Source organism: Spermophilus citellus (genome assembly GCF_964194105.1).
Source record: "Spermophilus citellus genome assembly, chromosome: 4".
Taxonomy (NCBI): Eukaryota; Metazoa; Chordata; class Mammalia; order Rodentia; family Sciuridae; genus Spermophilus; species Spermophilus citellus.
In genome coordinates, this window is record NC_138185.1 from 138,020,168 (window position 1) to 138,036,285 (window position 16,118).

Consider the following 16,118-nt stretch of genomic DNA (forward strand, 5'->3'; position numbering starts at 1 on the left):
AGCTGAGAAATAGGTGACTCACCAGCTCCCAGGTTGTCTCCTCCCTCCCCCTTATGCTGACAAGACTATACCTAAGCCAGCTCAGACAGAGGGACGGACCTAGGTCACAAAGTGTCCCCACCCAAGAGGCCAGAGAAGAATGGCCTGTCTCAGGCCAAGTCAGGACTTTTACCCATGTCCAGCAGACTACTCATATATTATTTATGTCCCTCTACCTGCAGAAAGGACTAAACAGAATTGTCCTCAAATTTAGAGCTATAATAAATAATAAAGCTCTTATTATAACCCAGGTAAAAGGATAAGAGCAGATAAGAAAAGAGAGAGAGAGAGAGAAAGAAGAGAGAGAGAGAGAGAGAGAGAGAGAGAGAGAGAGAGAGAGAGAGAGTGTGTTTGTGTAGCAATTTTGTTCCAGACACCTGGGCTGGGGCAGATTCCCTAGGATCCCTGAATCATAGGTTGCTAGTATCAGAGGACTTTCAGAGATAAACACACTTCACCTGTGTTTTTATAGCACTGAAATGGGTGAAGTGATTTTGTGGAAGTCACAAAGCTAGTGAGCTGGAAAATTGGGACAGGTTTCTGATGTCCTGGTCTTTTAAAATCCCCTTCCCTTTCTAGGAGGTGGCGAGGGGAGGGGGTGCGGGGGGGGGGACAGCTTTTGAATTTTCCAGGGGATGCAATAGCAGGACAACACTTAAGGCCATGAATAAATGTATGTGGATGTGTATGAGAAGTGTTGGGGGGGCGGTTCTGGGGCTACAATTAGGATTATTAGCATCCCCAGACATTTGAATTAGGGAATGGAGGGTGTAGATATTGGGAGGTACAAGTTGATACTGGGGTCCTACCATTTCCCCATATTCAAAATGTTAATGGTTTAGTCAGCAACCTTTTAGCTTTTATCGACTTTTGATAGAAAAAGAAGGAGGAGAAAAAAAGAAAGAAAGAGAGAGAGAGAAAAGGAATGGGGCCAGGACTGTGGTTCAGTGGTAGAGCATTTGCTTAGCATGTGTGAGGCACTGGGTTTGATCCCCAGCACCATATAAAAATAAAAACAAATAAATAAAGACATTGTGTCCATCTAAAACTAAAAAAAAAAAAAAGAAAGAAAAAAAAAGGAATGAATGAAGGAAGGAAATTCAGTCAGGGATCCTGAGACTTTACCCAAGAGATCTGCAGATTTAAATTAATGGATTTCTGTACTACCAGCTCTTTGAGAAATAGAGTTGTCTCTCTTTTTTTTTTTTTAAATATTCATCACCCTCCTGATCCCAACACTCCCCTTCCCAAAACTCATGAATGTCTGACTCCCTGTGTGAAGGTGTTTCAATTACCTTTGTATAGGCTGAGATGAAAGACTGCCTTGGGGATCAGAGAAAGGATTCTGGGTCTGGTGTCACTCGGTGTGGCTGCAATAAAGAGACTAAATTAGCATCAGACTACTCTTCACTTGCTCTCTAGGTGACCTTTCTAAGGCTACCCGGGAGATCTTGTTTCAGTCTACAAGCTCCTTCTAGGGCAAGGACAGTGGGTGGCCCAGAACAGGATCTGCAAATAGGTAATTATAATGTGCTTTTGATAATAATGAAGATAATATTAGGTATTTTGGGGATATATAAAATATTCAAATGGAGAGCTGTTCTTGAAGATCCTACCAGCTAGCTTCTCTGCACTTGGAGTTATTTTAGCAGAGGGGAGTAAAGTTGCTCAAAGCCTGCCTTCAGGCTGAGTGTAGAAGAAGCTCTTTCGTGAAAGGGAGAACAGAAAGAACATTCCTGCCTGCTGTATTCACACTTGAATTTGTCTGCCTCTCTCATCTGTATATTTTATTTATTTATTTATTCAAGGCTGACGATAGAGCCCAGCCCTCATGCAAGCTACAGAAGAGCTATGCCACTGAACACACCCCCCAACATAATTTTTAATTTTTTAAAATAAATTACTGTCCCGACTTTTTAATATTCATACAAAGATGTATAGAGTTTTAAAATTTGAACATGCTGTATTATGTGTTCTGCAACTTGCTTCTAACAATAAATCATGGATGTCTGCATCAAGATACCTCGATTTTGGTACTGTCGTGAGGCGATCGATGCTTTGTCCTTGTACCTGAGTGATGCTTGGAGCACCAGCTTTTCGCCGCCCTTTCTTCCTCCCCAGCCTTTGTGATTGCCTGGCAGCGTGGGGTGCCCTGCCCAGAGAGGTCCAGGCTGGTGGGCGGGGTCCGGGGCCGCTCGGGACATGCAGATGAGGTGGGCGGGGCCCCATATATATCCGCGGGAAGCGTTGGTAGGGCGAGCCCAACCCCGTCAGACAGTGAGAGCAGACAGCGGAACCTGTTTCCCCGAGCGCAGCGGGTCCTGTGGTCCGGACTGGCCCCTCTGCTGCCCCGGGAGCGGGCCATGCCGCCGCGGGAGCTGAGCGATGCCGAGCCGCCCCCGCTACGGCCCCCGACCCCTCCTCCACGGCGGCGCAGTGCGCCCCCCGAGCTGGGCATCAAGTGCGTGCTGGTGGGCGACGGTGCGGTAGGGAAGAGCAGCCTCATCGTCAGCTACACCTGCAATGGGTACCCAACACGCTACCGGCCCACAGCGCTGGACACCTTCTCCGGTACGTTGAATGGCCCCCGCGGCCGCGTGGCTGAGGTGGGGTTGTGCAGTTGGGGATCTGGGGCCGGCGTCGTTGGGGGAGGGCACCTGAGACCCCGGATAGGGAGCGGAAGCAGGCCCCGAGGTGGCGCTGGTGAGGCCCGGTGGGTCCCAGGACGCTCTGCTAACTCAGGCTTTCCCCGCCCCTGCAGTGCAAGTCTTGGTGGATGGAGCCCCTGTGCGCATTGAGCTCTGGGACACAGCCGGACAGGTGAGAAGCCGGGCGCAGCCTCTGTTGGTTTGGGCTGGGGGCGAGGGGAGTGATGACCTGGAGGCTAGGTTCAACCCCTGATAGGGCAGGAATGGGGAAGGCCTTGAGTCTCCAGACCCAAGTGGAAAGTGGATTCCTGTTCCATGTGGCAAGGAACAGCCCTTCTAACCACCTGGCCTTCCAACCCCAGGAGGACTTTGACCGGCTTCGTTCCCTCTGTTACCCGGATACTGATGTCTTTCTGGCATGCTTCAGCGTGGTGCAGCCCAGCTCCTTCCAAAACATCACGGAGAAATGGCTGCCCGAGATCCGCACTCACAACCCCCAGGCACCCATTCTGCTGGTGGGCACCCAGGCCGACCTGAGGGACGATGTCAATGTACTGATTCAGCTGGACCAAGGGGGCCGGGAAGGCCCAGTACCCCAACCCCAAGCCCAGGGTCTGGCTGAGAAGATCCGGGCCTGCTGCTATCTCGAGTGTTCGGCCTTGACACAGAAGAACTTAAAGGAGGTGTTTGACTCAGCCATTCTCAGTGCTATTGAGCACAAAGCCCGGCTGGAGAAGAAATTGAATGCCAAAGGTGTTCGCACCCTCTCCCGCTGCCGCTGGAAGAAGTTCTTCTGCTTTGTGTGAGCAACTATGGCAGTGTGTAGCAAGTGAGTGGTAGGCAGGAGGCCAGAGACTTCTGGAACCTGGGACAATGGGCCTTTGAATGGGCTACTGGCAGGGCCTGGCCACCCTAAGGGACTCAGTTCCCCATTGAACACTGGGGACATGGGCCTCTAATTGATCACTCTGGTAAGCCCAGGGTAAGCCTAGGGCCTGGAAGAGAAGGAAAGCTTTGAATTGGATTTCTTTGGTCAAGGCTCATAGAGAAAACCCAGCACTTTGATTTTCATGGGATGGTCCTAACAGTGTCAGCCATCTCTTAGCAACATGGGATCCAATTGCCAGTTTCTTATTATGGGCCTACAGGACAGCCCAGCCCAATTAGGACCCCTTGTGGTGATCCTCACCCACTCCTTGCACAAAGGTGAGGAAGAGCCTGGGCAGTAGCTAGGCATCTTGGAGGGCTGGAAGGTGGCTAGCCTTGATTTGGAGAGAAGTTTGGGATGGAGTGGTTAGACAGAGGCCAGCGGGATTGAGAAGAGGGAACGAAAGTGAGGCTTGGACCTGTTTGACTAGAGGCAGAAGGGCTGGGCTGGGAAGGAGGAAGAGAAGGAGAATAGGGGACGGGCAGCTATGGAGCAGGCTGACACCTGGGCTACCCTCAACCCCCAAGGCCAGAGAAGGCGGGGCTGGTCCCTGGGAAGAACTGGGTCTCAAGGCTCCCTAGGTACTGCCCAAACTGGCTGGGCCAGCATTCAGGCAGGAAGTGAGAATCAAGGGCCTAGCAAAGGGAGGGAAAGAAGTTGTAAATTAGAGTCTGAAAGAGGAAAGGGGTTGGGGTCCCTTTTGCCAAGGTCACAGCCTAGAAGGTAGAGCAGTGCAGTTTGCAAATAAAACCTTATGTTTCTGAAGCTGCTGTCTCTGTCATTTCCTGGAACAGTCTGCTGCCCTTTCCAGGTATCTGTAATTTGATTTGGATACCAAAGGACTGAAGCTAGGTTGAAGGGTGGGGGCAGGACCAGATGGGACAGTGTGATGGGAACAGGATTGGGGGGGCCAGGTGTGGGGCTCCCCACTTGGGGCTTGGCCTAGCTGGTTCCCAGGAGAGCTAGCGTGGGAAGCAGCCTGGAAACGGGTTTCCCCAGGTGTCAGCGCCAGACCTGCTTTCCCATGACCTCACCAGGTGGGTGGGGCCCCTCCCCTCTCTCCCTCCTTTCTAGAGCATAGTGCTCAGTGCTGGGGCTTTGGGGTAATCTCAAGCCCTCTAACCTTTCTGTTCTGATTCTTCTAACAGTTTACAAGCCCCAGAGACTCCTCCATTCACATTCTGAGCCCAAAGAGAACCCCCTTATGTGCCTTAAATCTCAATCACTGGCCAAAGTTCTTGGACTTGAGCTGGTTGAACCAATCTTCACTTGGCACATAAGGACCTAGTGAAAGTCAGGGTGCTGGTTGTGAACAATTTAAATAGAGGTTTGTCTCAGAAATCCTGAGTGCATGAGGGTTCATTGGGAGAGATCCAGAGGGTATTTCCTATAATTGGAACTGGGAGAAACTAAAAGGCAACCTGAGGAGAATAAACCAAAACCTTATGTTATCTTAGGAAGACTGAGACCCAGAGAAAAAAACGGTAACTTCTCAAGTGAGTGGTTATAAGAGCACCTGACAAACTCTAGAGTTGGGCATATTGGTAAAGAGGTATTTCTAAGGCACACCTGGGACACCTGCTAGGCAACTACTCAACCATTCACACCCATCCCAGTCCGCTGGGCCCAGCTCCCTCTTCAAGAAGTATAGGGGTGTGTGTTTGTGTGTGTGTGTGTGTGTCCCTCATAGCTGAGGGACAGAAGTCCTAGCCAAGTGAAACCTCAGATAATCCCCAAGTTTAATTTTAGCCAAGACTGTCTGCCTCCTATCCCCCAGAGCATCAGCCACCTCTCCTCCTTTTGTCCTCTTGTCTCCTCATAGTGGAGCTGGTGAGCTACACTATGATAGATTCTCAGGATCTCAAATCCTGGCACACTCCCCTTGAGGGCAGAGACCCAGGTCAAGTTCAGGCTCTGATATCTACCATTACAATAGACAAATCATTTCTCTTTGTTGTACCTCATTACCTTATTTGTAAAATGAAGGACACAGGACTGACTGAAATAAGAAATTTTCCAAACTGTTGTGAGGTATATACAAGGCATAGTGGTGCTCACATATAACCCTGGTGACTTGGAAGACCAGCCTCAACAACTTAGCAAGATCCTGTCTCAAAATATAAAATAAAAAGGGGCTGGGGATGTAACTCAGTGGTAGAAAGCCCCTGGTTCAATTCTCAGTATCCCCTCCACGCCATACATACACAAACTGTTCAGAGGGGCCTTGGAGTTGCATGGGGGGAGGGGAAGGAGAGAAAGCCCAATCAGGTGATATCTGCATCCTCCCAGGGAATAGGGAACAATTTCTTTCCTAATTCTGTCATGGTACCAGCACATCCAATTCATCCACACTGAGTACCTCTTCTCCTGCCAGGTGACTATGCCTGGTCAGGACCTCTATCAGCCTCACCTCTATATTCCTGCCATGGTGGCTCCCGACTCCCATCCACCCCGAGCTGCTGCCTTCTTCTGGCACAACACAACTTACTGGTTCTCATTGTTTACAGTGAACTCCAGTTCCTGATTTCCATATTCAAGACCTCATATCTGACAGCAACCTGTACCAAATAGACTTGTCCCAGTGATCCCCCATTATCTCCTGACTTTGAGTCCAAGTCTTGACTTTTGCTAGATTAACAAAAGGGCCCCTACCACCTCCCAAATCTCCTATTTGTTTAAAAAGTGCCCCTACCACTTTCCAAATCTCCTGTTTGTTCATTTTCCCCCTCTCCCCCCTCTCCTCCCTTCCTCTTTTTTGTTCATTTATTGGTAGTGGGGATTGAACCCAGAGAAATTCTACCTCTGAACTACATCCCAAGCCATTTTTATTTTTTATTTTGAAACAGGGTTTCACTAAGTTGTCCAGGCTGACATCAATCTTGTGATCCTCCTGCCTCAGACTCCTAGGCTGTGATGACAGGCATGTGACACTGTGCTGGTCCTATTTCTCCTCTTACTACATTCTAATACTGCTCTTTTCCAGAAAGGACTCTTACTAGTGTCTGCTCGGCTCCCTTGGCAACTGAGGGTACTTTAAGTTTTATCACTGTCTCAAGCTGCATCTCTCCAGATGTATGCGCATATATAGAGAAAACCCCATTCATGCTCCTTACTTTCCCACAGGATCCCTGGCTCAGGCAGTGTTTGCTGTTAGCTCTTAAGTGCTTAAGAATAAAAAACCAGTCAGAATCTTGGAGGAGACTGAGAGGATCAAGTTCAGCTCTAGGTTTGTTTCACCAAGGCCTAAGAGCAATGACTTGCAGAAAAGGACTCCAAAACTTGGGTCCCAAACCTGTGCAGCATGAGAAGGATTTACCTCTGATTCCAAACCCACTGGCTCTCTCTCTCTCTCTGGTTCTGTTTCTCTATATTATATGGTGTCTTTCTTCTTTTATGGGATAGATTAGTTTCTTTAAATTAATTTAGAGTAACCAGTGCACCCTATCAATGTAAATTGTTTTTAATATCTGTGTAACTTTAGCTGATTTTTAAAATAACATTTATTTTTCCATGATAAATGCCCAGAAAAAAGTAGAAAATTCAAAAAAATAGAAGATTTTTTAAAAATCATAAATTCAATGTCAGCATGAGCAATTTAGGGAGACCCTGTCTCCAAAAAAAAAAAAAAAAAGAAAGAAAAGAAAAGAAAAGGCTGGGGATGTGGCTTGGCAATAGAGTACCCCTAGAGTACCCCTAGAGTACCCCTAGGTTCAATCCCTAGTACTACAAAATCAGTTAATCAGTCTTTTTTTTTTTAAACAGGGATTGAACCCAGTGACACTTAACCACTGAGCCACTTTCCCAGCCCCCTTTTTAAAATATTTTATTTAGATACAGAGTCTCTCTGAGTTACTTACTGCCTTGATAAGTTGCTGAGGCTGGGTTTGAACTTTCGATCCTCCTGCCTCAGCTTTCCGAGCCACTGGAATTACAGGCATACACCACCACATCTAGCTCAATTATGATTATCTCCCAAAGACAATAGTAATATTTTGGTGTACTTCTTTCAAACTTCTATTTATATGTCTTTAAACATTTTTGTGATCGTGCTGTATATTTAATTTTATATTTCTATTTTTTCATTTAGGATTTTTTTTTTTTTTTTGGTACTGGCCACTGACCAGCATCCCCAGCCCTTTTTATTTTTTATTTTGAGACAGAGTCTTGCTAAGTTGCTTAGGGCCTCACTAAATTGCAGAGGCTGGCTTTGAATTTACAATCCTTGTGCCTCAGCTTCCCGAGCCACTGGGATTACAGGTGTGAACCAACACATCCAGACATTTAGGATATTTTTAAGGGGACAAAAATTTATTTGTATTATGTCTCACTGCAGTCATATTCTTTGAATCTCAGTTTCTGCTTAAGAAAGAAGTTATAGCTTTAAGACATTGGGTTTTGGGCTGGGGATGTGGCTCAAGTGGTAGCGCGCTCGTCTGGTATGCGTGCGGCCCAGGTTCGATCCTCAGCACCACATACCAACAAAGATGTTGTGTCCGCCGATTACTAAAAAAATATTAAAAATTCTCTCTCCCTCTATTACTCTCTCTTTAAAAAAAAAAAGACATTGGATTCTTTTCCCCCAGTATTGGGGATTGAACCCAGGAATGCTCTACCACTGAGCTATATCTCCAGCCCTTCGAATTTTTTTATTCTGAGACAGGGTCTTGCTAAGTTGCTAAGGCTGGCCTTAAGTGTGGAATCCTCCTGCCTCAGTCTTCCAAGTTGCTGGATTGTAGGCATTTAGGATTTTAACAGTGTTTTTTCATGTTATCAACTCTAACTATGAGGCTATAACTATGCATATTTGCTTATTGTTTCATCCTAATCTTAAATTTTAAATTTCCATGAACTTTTTTTTCCTATTATAAATGTTCTGTCTTTGGGTTGATGACTGGGTCCCAGTATAATCCCCAGTGGATCTTACAAGGAACTTGGGTTTCTCTCTCTCTCTCTCTCTCTCTCTCTCTCTCTCTCTCTGTGTGTGTGTGTGTGTGTGTGACTGTGGGGGGTGTCTTTTTCTGTTGAAGCATGATTAGCAGATTGTGGGTGTTCAATAAATACTAAATGATGACAAAGTGTGTATATATATTTGTGTTCATGCACCTTTCTTTGTGTCCCTGATTTTGCTTTTGTGTATTTAGAGTGTTGTCTTTGTGCAAAACTCTGAATAATTCCATACATGTGTATATCTATGTAAATGCAGGTGGTTTATCTTTATGCAAAATATACATATGTCTGTGTGTTCATATCAGGCCTGGCTTTAGGACCTGTGCGAGCCCTTTGTTAAAGGGCTGGGGATGTAGCTCAGTGATTGAGTGCTTGCCTAGTTCAATTCCCAGTACTGCAAAAATAAGGTGTGTATTATACACAACTGTATTTGTGAATCTTGGAGTGCACATTGGTCTCTATGCCTGTATGTGACCATCTAAGGTGGGCCTGCTTTCTTGGGGCTGTATGTCTATGTGGCTGCGTATGCTTATGCTCAGTTCCATGTAGGTCTGTTTGGAGGGGGGTTTCTACATTCATTTTTGTGCTAACTGTGCATACTGGGCCAGGACTGGGGTGACCCTGAGTGCATGCACCCCTGAATGAGCTGTGTCCTTGCTTTCCTCACGGGAGCCAAGTGGTGCCCAGGGCTGAGGTGACGCACCCTCCCTGAGCTTCCCATTCTCTTGGGAACCAGCTTGAGAGTGAGTGAGACCGAGAGCAGACTGCGTCAGAAGCACCAGCCCCTTTTGCAACCAGCCCTGGCCCCAGGCGGTAACCACAGCTCTGAGCTCGCACAGGTCAAACCTGCCCACTGTGCCTCTGCTGCCAGGAAACCCCCAGTCCTAGCATGGCTGTGCTGGCAGGGCCCTCTTTGGCGTTGGGCCAGATCCCAGTGAGTGGATCCCAGCTGAGGGGCTGCATGAGTCACACTGTGGTAACAGTGGGGATTGACTTCCTGGGTTTGGGCATTGCTGTTTTCTGCCCCTGTATGCAGCAATGCATAGGCAGTCGTGTCCTTCATTATTGCCTTCTATACTTACAGCTGAACTAAAAGATAGGCCAAATGGCTTTTATTAGCTCTGGTTTTCAAATGAAGGATAGGGCAACAGACCAAGTTGAAGCCTTGGTCCTGAATTCCCTGACCCTGGGTCCAGGCCTCTTCTCAGGGTTCCATTCAGGGGCTGGAGGGTGTTGCTCCCAGAAATGGATCTTTTAGAGTTGGGGAGCTAGATTTCTGGCACAGACCAAGTTGTCATGGGCATGTGGATGTCAGCATTGAGCAAGCCCCTGTGCTGGTGGAACATTCTCAGGACTTTCTTCTCTAACTGGGGCTAAAGGATGGGTCTGTAGCTGGATGACCATGGAATTCATTGTCAGATTGCGTGGGAGCTCTGGTGATAACCTGGGTCCCTCTGTAATCGCCCTTCACTCGTGAGTGCTTCCTTCCTCAGACCTGTATTCTCTGTTGTCATATGCTGCTCCTGCCTGTCTTTCTCTCCAGTCCCCTGCACTAGCCAGCTGACGGCCTCTGTAGGTCTCCTGCCAAGGATTGTGAGATTGCTCTCTTTGAAACAAGGAACTCTTGATTCCTGAGACTGTGTCCATTTCCACCACTGACCCTGGCCAATGGGCCATGTGCTCTGCTGACCCCCTTTCCCATGGGGACTGGGAAAGCCTCCCATTCTGGCCCCATCCCGACTTGCTGGGTGACTTTGGGCAAATTATTGCCTTCCTTCTTGTTTGAGTTTCTCCCAGTCGTGAAGTGGGGCTAATACTCTGCCCCTCCCTGGCTCCCAGGGGACCTGCAGGGATAAGCAAGATAATAACCAGGAACCGATTTGGAGGAAGCTATTGAGTGCCAAGTGAGAGGTATCAGTGCTGGTCTGTGTTTACCTGGGTGTGGACCTTTAGTTCCCAGCCTCCTTGGGCTTGGGACCAGCCCTGACAGCTTCTTGGCTCGTGGCTTCTTTGTCCCACTTCCAGAAAAAGGACAGAAAATCAAAGCCAAACACCCAGTTGTCTGGAGAGGATGAGAACATTAGAGTTTGGGGCGCTGGAATGCTGGCTTCCTGACCTGGCCACATCCCCAATCTCTGGCTGTGTGATCTTGGGCCAGTCACTGCCCGCCTCTGCGCCTCAACTCCTCAGCTCTGACAGCCTCCCCAGTTTTGGACTGAGGGCTCCTTAGAGCCTGGAACTGGAGGCCAGCATCGCTGTTTTGGGATAGAAAGGATCTTGTCATTTAGTCTAGTTTCTTTATATTTTAATCGATTACCATCAACCATTTTTTGGGGCCACAGACTGACCAAGAGTAACCTGGTTAACCCAAGGTCATAAAATGGTTGCAAAAGGCATCATGCAGAAGAGAGCCAGTGGGTCAGAGAAGACCCCTTGGGAAGAGAATCCCCAGTGAGTTATGGGCCAACAGTGTAACCTGTTTACTCCCCCAGAGCTTGGTTCTCCCTCTGCCTTAGGCTTCTCCCACCTTCAACCTAATGCCCAGCCCAGGCCTCTCCTCAACCTCTCCAGGGCAAAGGCTCCTCTAACCTTCCCCACCACACCCAAGACAGCCCCCTCCTGACTCCACTCCCTGTTCCTGCTCCGTTTGGCCTCTCCGCCAACACTGCTCTGTCAACCATCCGTAAGAGTCAGCAACCGTCTTATCCCAGCGAGGCAGGGTTTGAAGCCTCTTTTTTCTAGCCTTTGACCTTTTTCCTTCTGAGTCTCCTGCTGCCCTCTAGCCACTCCTCCTCTGTGACCTCTTCTGTTCTCTTCCCTTGCCTGTCCATCTGTGCACATTTCTCTCTTGCCATCTCTTGTTCACTTCTCTGTTTCACCCTACACCACCTCCTCCCAAGCCCTGGGCTCCACCACCTGCACCAAGTGCAGACCCCTCACCTGTAGTGTGTGAGGGGCCTCAGGGGACGCACCTGCTGCCAGAAGACTCAGAGATACCCATATGGTCCGCATGTGCTTAAACTCCTGGCCCTATTTTATGTTCCTCCTTGTTTTTTTTTTAAATATTTTTCCTATTTTATACCCACATTATCTCATAATTTATAGACCCTGTTAAGCTGTCTTAAGTTCCTCTCCTGTAAGTCAAGCATAAGCAAACAACTAAGTAATGACAGTAAAATCAATGAAACCAGTCTCCATCTGATATCTGGTTCTCCTGAAACTGCCCCTCCTCTACTTGTTCCTGATATATATATATTCTTTTCTTTTCTCTGTTTTTTAGTTGTCAATGGACTTTACTTATTTATATGCGGTGCTGAGAATCCAACCCAGTGCCTCACACATGCTAGGCAAGCTCTCTAACACTGAGCCACAACCCCAGCCCTTGTCCCTGTTTTTGTTGCTGGCATTGCCTCACAGCCAATGAGGACTAGGACTCTGCAGAGCCCAGAGTCACCAAATCTTGCAGTGGCTTCCTTCTCCAGGTTTCCATCTTCTTTTCCAACCCTCCTGTCTCTATACCAGTAAAGAGTTCCTGATTTAATGATTTCTTTCTCCCTTATATATTTATTCTATATGTATATATGTATTGTACATATTTATTTATTTCAGTTGTAGTTGGACACAATAACTTCATTTTATTTATTTATTTTTACGTGGTGCTTGGGATTGAACCCAGGGCCCCACATGTGCTAGGCAAGTGCTCTCAGTGGAGCCCCAGCCCCAGCCCCAGTATTTGTTTTTCTAAACATATTACCCCCCTCCCCTTTAAACTAGAATACAAGGGACCTCTTTATTTCCTTTTCATTCTGATCTCTGGTTCTGGGCACTGTTGATACAACCCCCAGGAGCTGCTGCAGGTGGGAAGGAGAGGCAAGCTCTGGTGAGAGGGATTAGGACCCCCCTGGGCTGAAGCTAGGCTTCCAGGTGAGGCCATTGACCACAATCCCCTCTCTCTTAAAAGTGTCTTCCTAGGCTTTATCCTTTTTGTGGTAGGGTGGGGGACAGAAGTAGTCTTGAGCAATAGGGCAAACCACTCCTCATTCAAGGCTGTTTGTTTAAGTGGGCAGGGATGGGTTTGGGAGGAAAAAAAGCAGTTTTTGTCATTATTTACTTGAACTGTTAGGATATATAAGTTTTGGAGACAAATCCTCAATACAGGGAAGGCAGGGTGGGTTTTAAAGAATAAGATGATGGAGATTCATTCCAAAGTTAAATGCCTAGAGCGCCCAGGTGAGCACTGAACCTGAGAGTAGCAGGCAGGGTGAGAACTGTGAATAGTTTAGTACCTACCTGGCTGAAGAGAACCCCGAACTCATTGCCTGGATTGCTGCAGGAATGTGGGCCCTGGATTGCCAGGTCCTCAAAAATTTTTTTTCAATATTTATTTTTTAGTTATAGGTGGACACAATATATATATAGTATTTGGACACAATATCTTCATTTTATTTATTTATTTTTATGTGATGCTGAGGATCGAACCCAGTGCCCCACACTTGCCAGGCGAGTGCTCTAACGCTGAGCCACAACTTCAGCCCAGGATACAATATCTTTATTTTATTTTTATATCGTGCTGAGGATCGAACACAGTGCCTCATGCAAGCTAAGCAAGCGCTCTACCTCTGAGCCAGAACCCCTGCCCTCAAAGTTTTTTCAACAAGCTAGAAATATAGATTTTTTTCCCTCTGGTATTAGAAATTGAACACAGGAGGCTGGGGTTGTGGCTCAGAGGTAGAGCGCTCGCCTAGCATGCGCAAAGCCCTGGGATCGATCGATCCTCAGCACCACATAAAAATCATTAAATAAAATAAAGGTATTATGTTCAACTACAACTAAAAAATAAAATATTTTAAAAAAAATGTAACACAGGGCCTCACACATGCTAGACAATTACTGAGCTACATCCCAGACCTTTTAATTTTATTCTGAGACAGGTTTTTGCTAAATTGTATAGGCTGGCCTTAAACTTGTGATCCTCTTGCCTCAGCCCCCTGAGTACCTAGGATTATAGGCAAGTAACACTGTACCTGGCTCTAAATGTTTAAAATTTTATGTTTATTTATTTATTATCAGGAATTGAAGTCAGGGGTGCTTAACCACTGAGCCGCATCCCCAGCCCTATTTTGTATTTTATTTAGAGACAGGGTCTCACTGAGTTGCTTAACTCCTGGCCTTTGCTGAGGCTGGCTTTGAACTCTCAGTCCTCTTGCCTCAGCCTCCCGAGCCACTGGGATTACAGGAGTGTACCACCACGCCCAGCTCCTGATTATTTTTTGAGACAAGGTCTTGCTAAGTCTTTAGGACCTTGATAAATTGCTGATGCTGGTTTTGAATTTGCGATCCTCCTGCCTCAGTCTGCTGAGCCACTGAGATTACAGGTGTGCGCCACCATGTCCAGCCTCTAAATTCTAAATTTATTAAACAATGAAGTCTCCTGACTCTTTAAATTAAACCACTGTGTTGTCAGAGCATGGCAGGCACCCAGTGTACAAAGGCTTTGACTTGCCTGTACTGTGTAGTTTCTGTGTCCCTCATTCAAGTTATCTTGGTTAATTGATTTAGTCTTGCCTCCTCCCTCTGTCACTCTCCTGTGTCCTGTGGTGTAAACTCTGGTAATGTGGCTCGCTATCTACTTGTTTTTTCCTTTTTCCATCCTTTGTTGTTGTTGTTGTTGTTGTTGGAGATTGTCACAACACCTTTATTTTATTTATTTATTTATTTATCTTTGCAGTGCTGAGGATCAAACCCAAGGCCTCACTCTCTAGTTTTTTTTTTTTTTAAGAGAGAGAGAGAGAGAGAATTTTCATATTTATTTTTTAGTGGCGGACACAACATCTTTGTTTGTATGTGGTGCTGAGGATTGAACCTGGACTGCATGCATGCCACGCGAGTGCGCTACCACTTGAGCCACATCCCCAGCCCCCACTCTCTAGTTCTTAAAGTCTGGCTTTAATACTCAAGTGCCTGCTCAATACCTAAGAGCCCATCAGTGTGGCCTCTACCCACTAACCTCCTCACTTTCCTTCTGATGGCTTTGGGACACACTGGGAAGCTTGCCACTTCCAAACAAAACAAGACCCATAGCGCTGGGAATGTGGCTCAATAGTAGAAGTCTTGCCTAGGGTGCATGAGGCCCTGGATTCAATTTTCCTGTTACCACACGCAAACACCCCAAAATACCTGTGACTTTTTTTTTTCAGTACTGGGAATTTGAACCCAGAGTCTTATGCATGCTAAGCAAGCACTCTGCCACTGAGATGTATCTCCCACTGTCCATTTATTTGATTGCTATGGTTTTGCTGTGCTTAGATTACCAAACTCACACCCATATGCACCTTATTATCTCATTTTTTTTCAAGTTATTTTTATTGTAGTAAAATATAATAACATAAAATTTACTATCTTAACTATTTTAAGTGTCTAGTTAGGTAGCATTAAGTATATCACCACCATCCATCTCCAGAGAACTTTTTATATTGCAACAGTGAAATCTATCCATGAAACAATCACTTCCCATGCCTCCCCCTGCCCCTGAAACCACCATTCTACTTTCTGTCTCTATGATTTCAACTTGTCTAAGTCAAAATATGTCTAAATATGAGTGGAACCATACAGTATTTATCTTTTTGTGGCTAGTTTATTTCATTTATCATAATATTCTCAAGGTTCATCTGTGTTGTAGCATATATCAGAACTCCCTTCCTTTTTTTAGGCTAAATAATATTCCATTGTATATATTATATGTATTCTATTTTGCTTGTCCGTTCATGACTATAGACACTTGTGTTGCTTCCATATTTTAACTATTGTGAGTAATGCTGTTATGAACATGTGTGTATAAATCTCTTCAAGACCTTTGCTCATCTATTTAATACTCCCTCCATGAAGCCATTTCTCAACCTTCTTAATCTCCATGGCTTTACTAGCCTCTGTTTCTTTTCAACATCTATTTATTGGACACTTAGTATCCACCAGCAGGGTCTGAATTGGGAATACTGAGGTAAAGAAGACCCAGTCCAGGTTTTGAGGAGTCTCACCCAAATGAAAGCAGACACAGTAACATGGCTCATCTATTTTTTTTTTTTTTTTTTTTTGGTACTGGGGATTGAACTCAAGGGCACTTAACTATCGAGCCACATCCCCAGCCCAATTTTGTATTTTATTAGAGACAGGGTCTCACTGAGTTGCCCAGCACCTCACCATTGCTGAGGCTGGCTTTGAACTCATGATCCTACTGTCTCAGTCTCCCCAGTCACTGGACTTACAGGCGTGTGCCACTGTGCCCAGCCTACATGGTTCATCTGTATGCAGCTTGAGCAGGTGGAGAGGACAGCAACGGACTTTCACTGGAGAATCAGGGAAAGGTTTCTGAGCTGGGTCATATATAGAGTAGGAACTTCCCAGGGGCAAAGGGGCATTTGAGATAGAAGGAACTGCTTGTGCAAAAACATGAGCAATGTCATTTGAGTGGGGATGAAGCAGAGGAAGTGATAAGGAGTGGTTTGGGAACCAAATTATCACAGCCTTTGCATCTGTGCTGCCTGCATTCCAGAGTGTAA

The 16,118-nt window shown here is 46.3% G+C and overlaps 1 protein-coding gene across 1 annotated transcript; it reads left to right on the forward strand.

Annotated features, from left to right (window-relative positions):
- Positions 1-2,248: 2,248 nt before the first annotated feature.
- On the forward strand, positions 2,249-4,374 carry RHOV (ras homolog family member V). Its single transcript, XM_081292395.1, has 3 exons — positions 2,249-2,610; positions 2,801-2,859; positions 3,050-4,374. The coding sequence occupies exons 1-3, from the start codon at positions 2,403-2,405 to the stop codon at positions 3,491-3,493; spliced, it is 711 nt and encodes a 236-aa protein (XP_081148521.1). The 5' UTR covers positions 2,249-2,402; the 3' UTR covers positions 3,494-4,374.
- Positions 4,375-16,118: the final 11,744 nt, after the last annotated feature.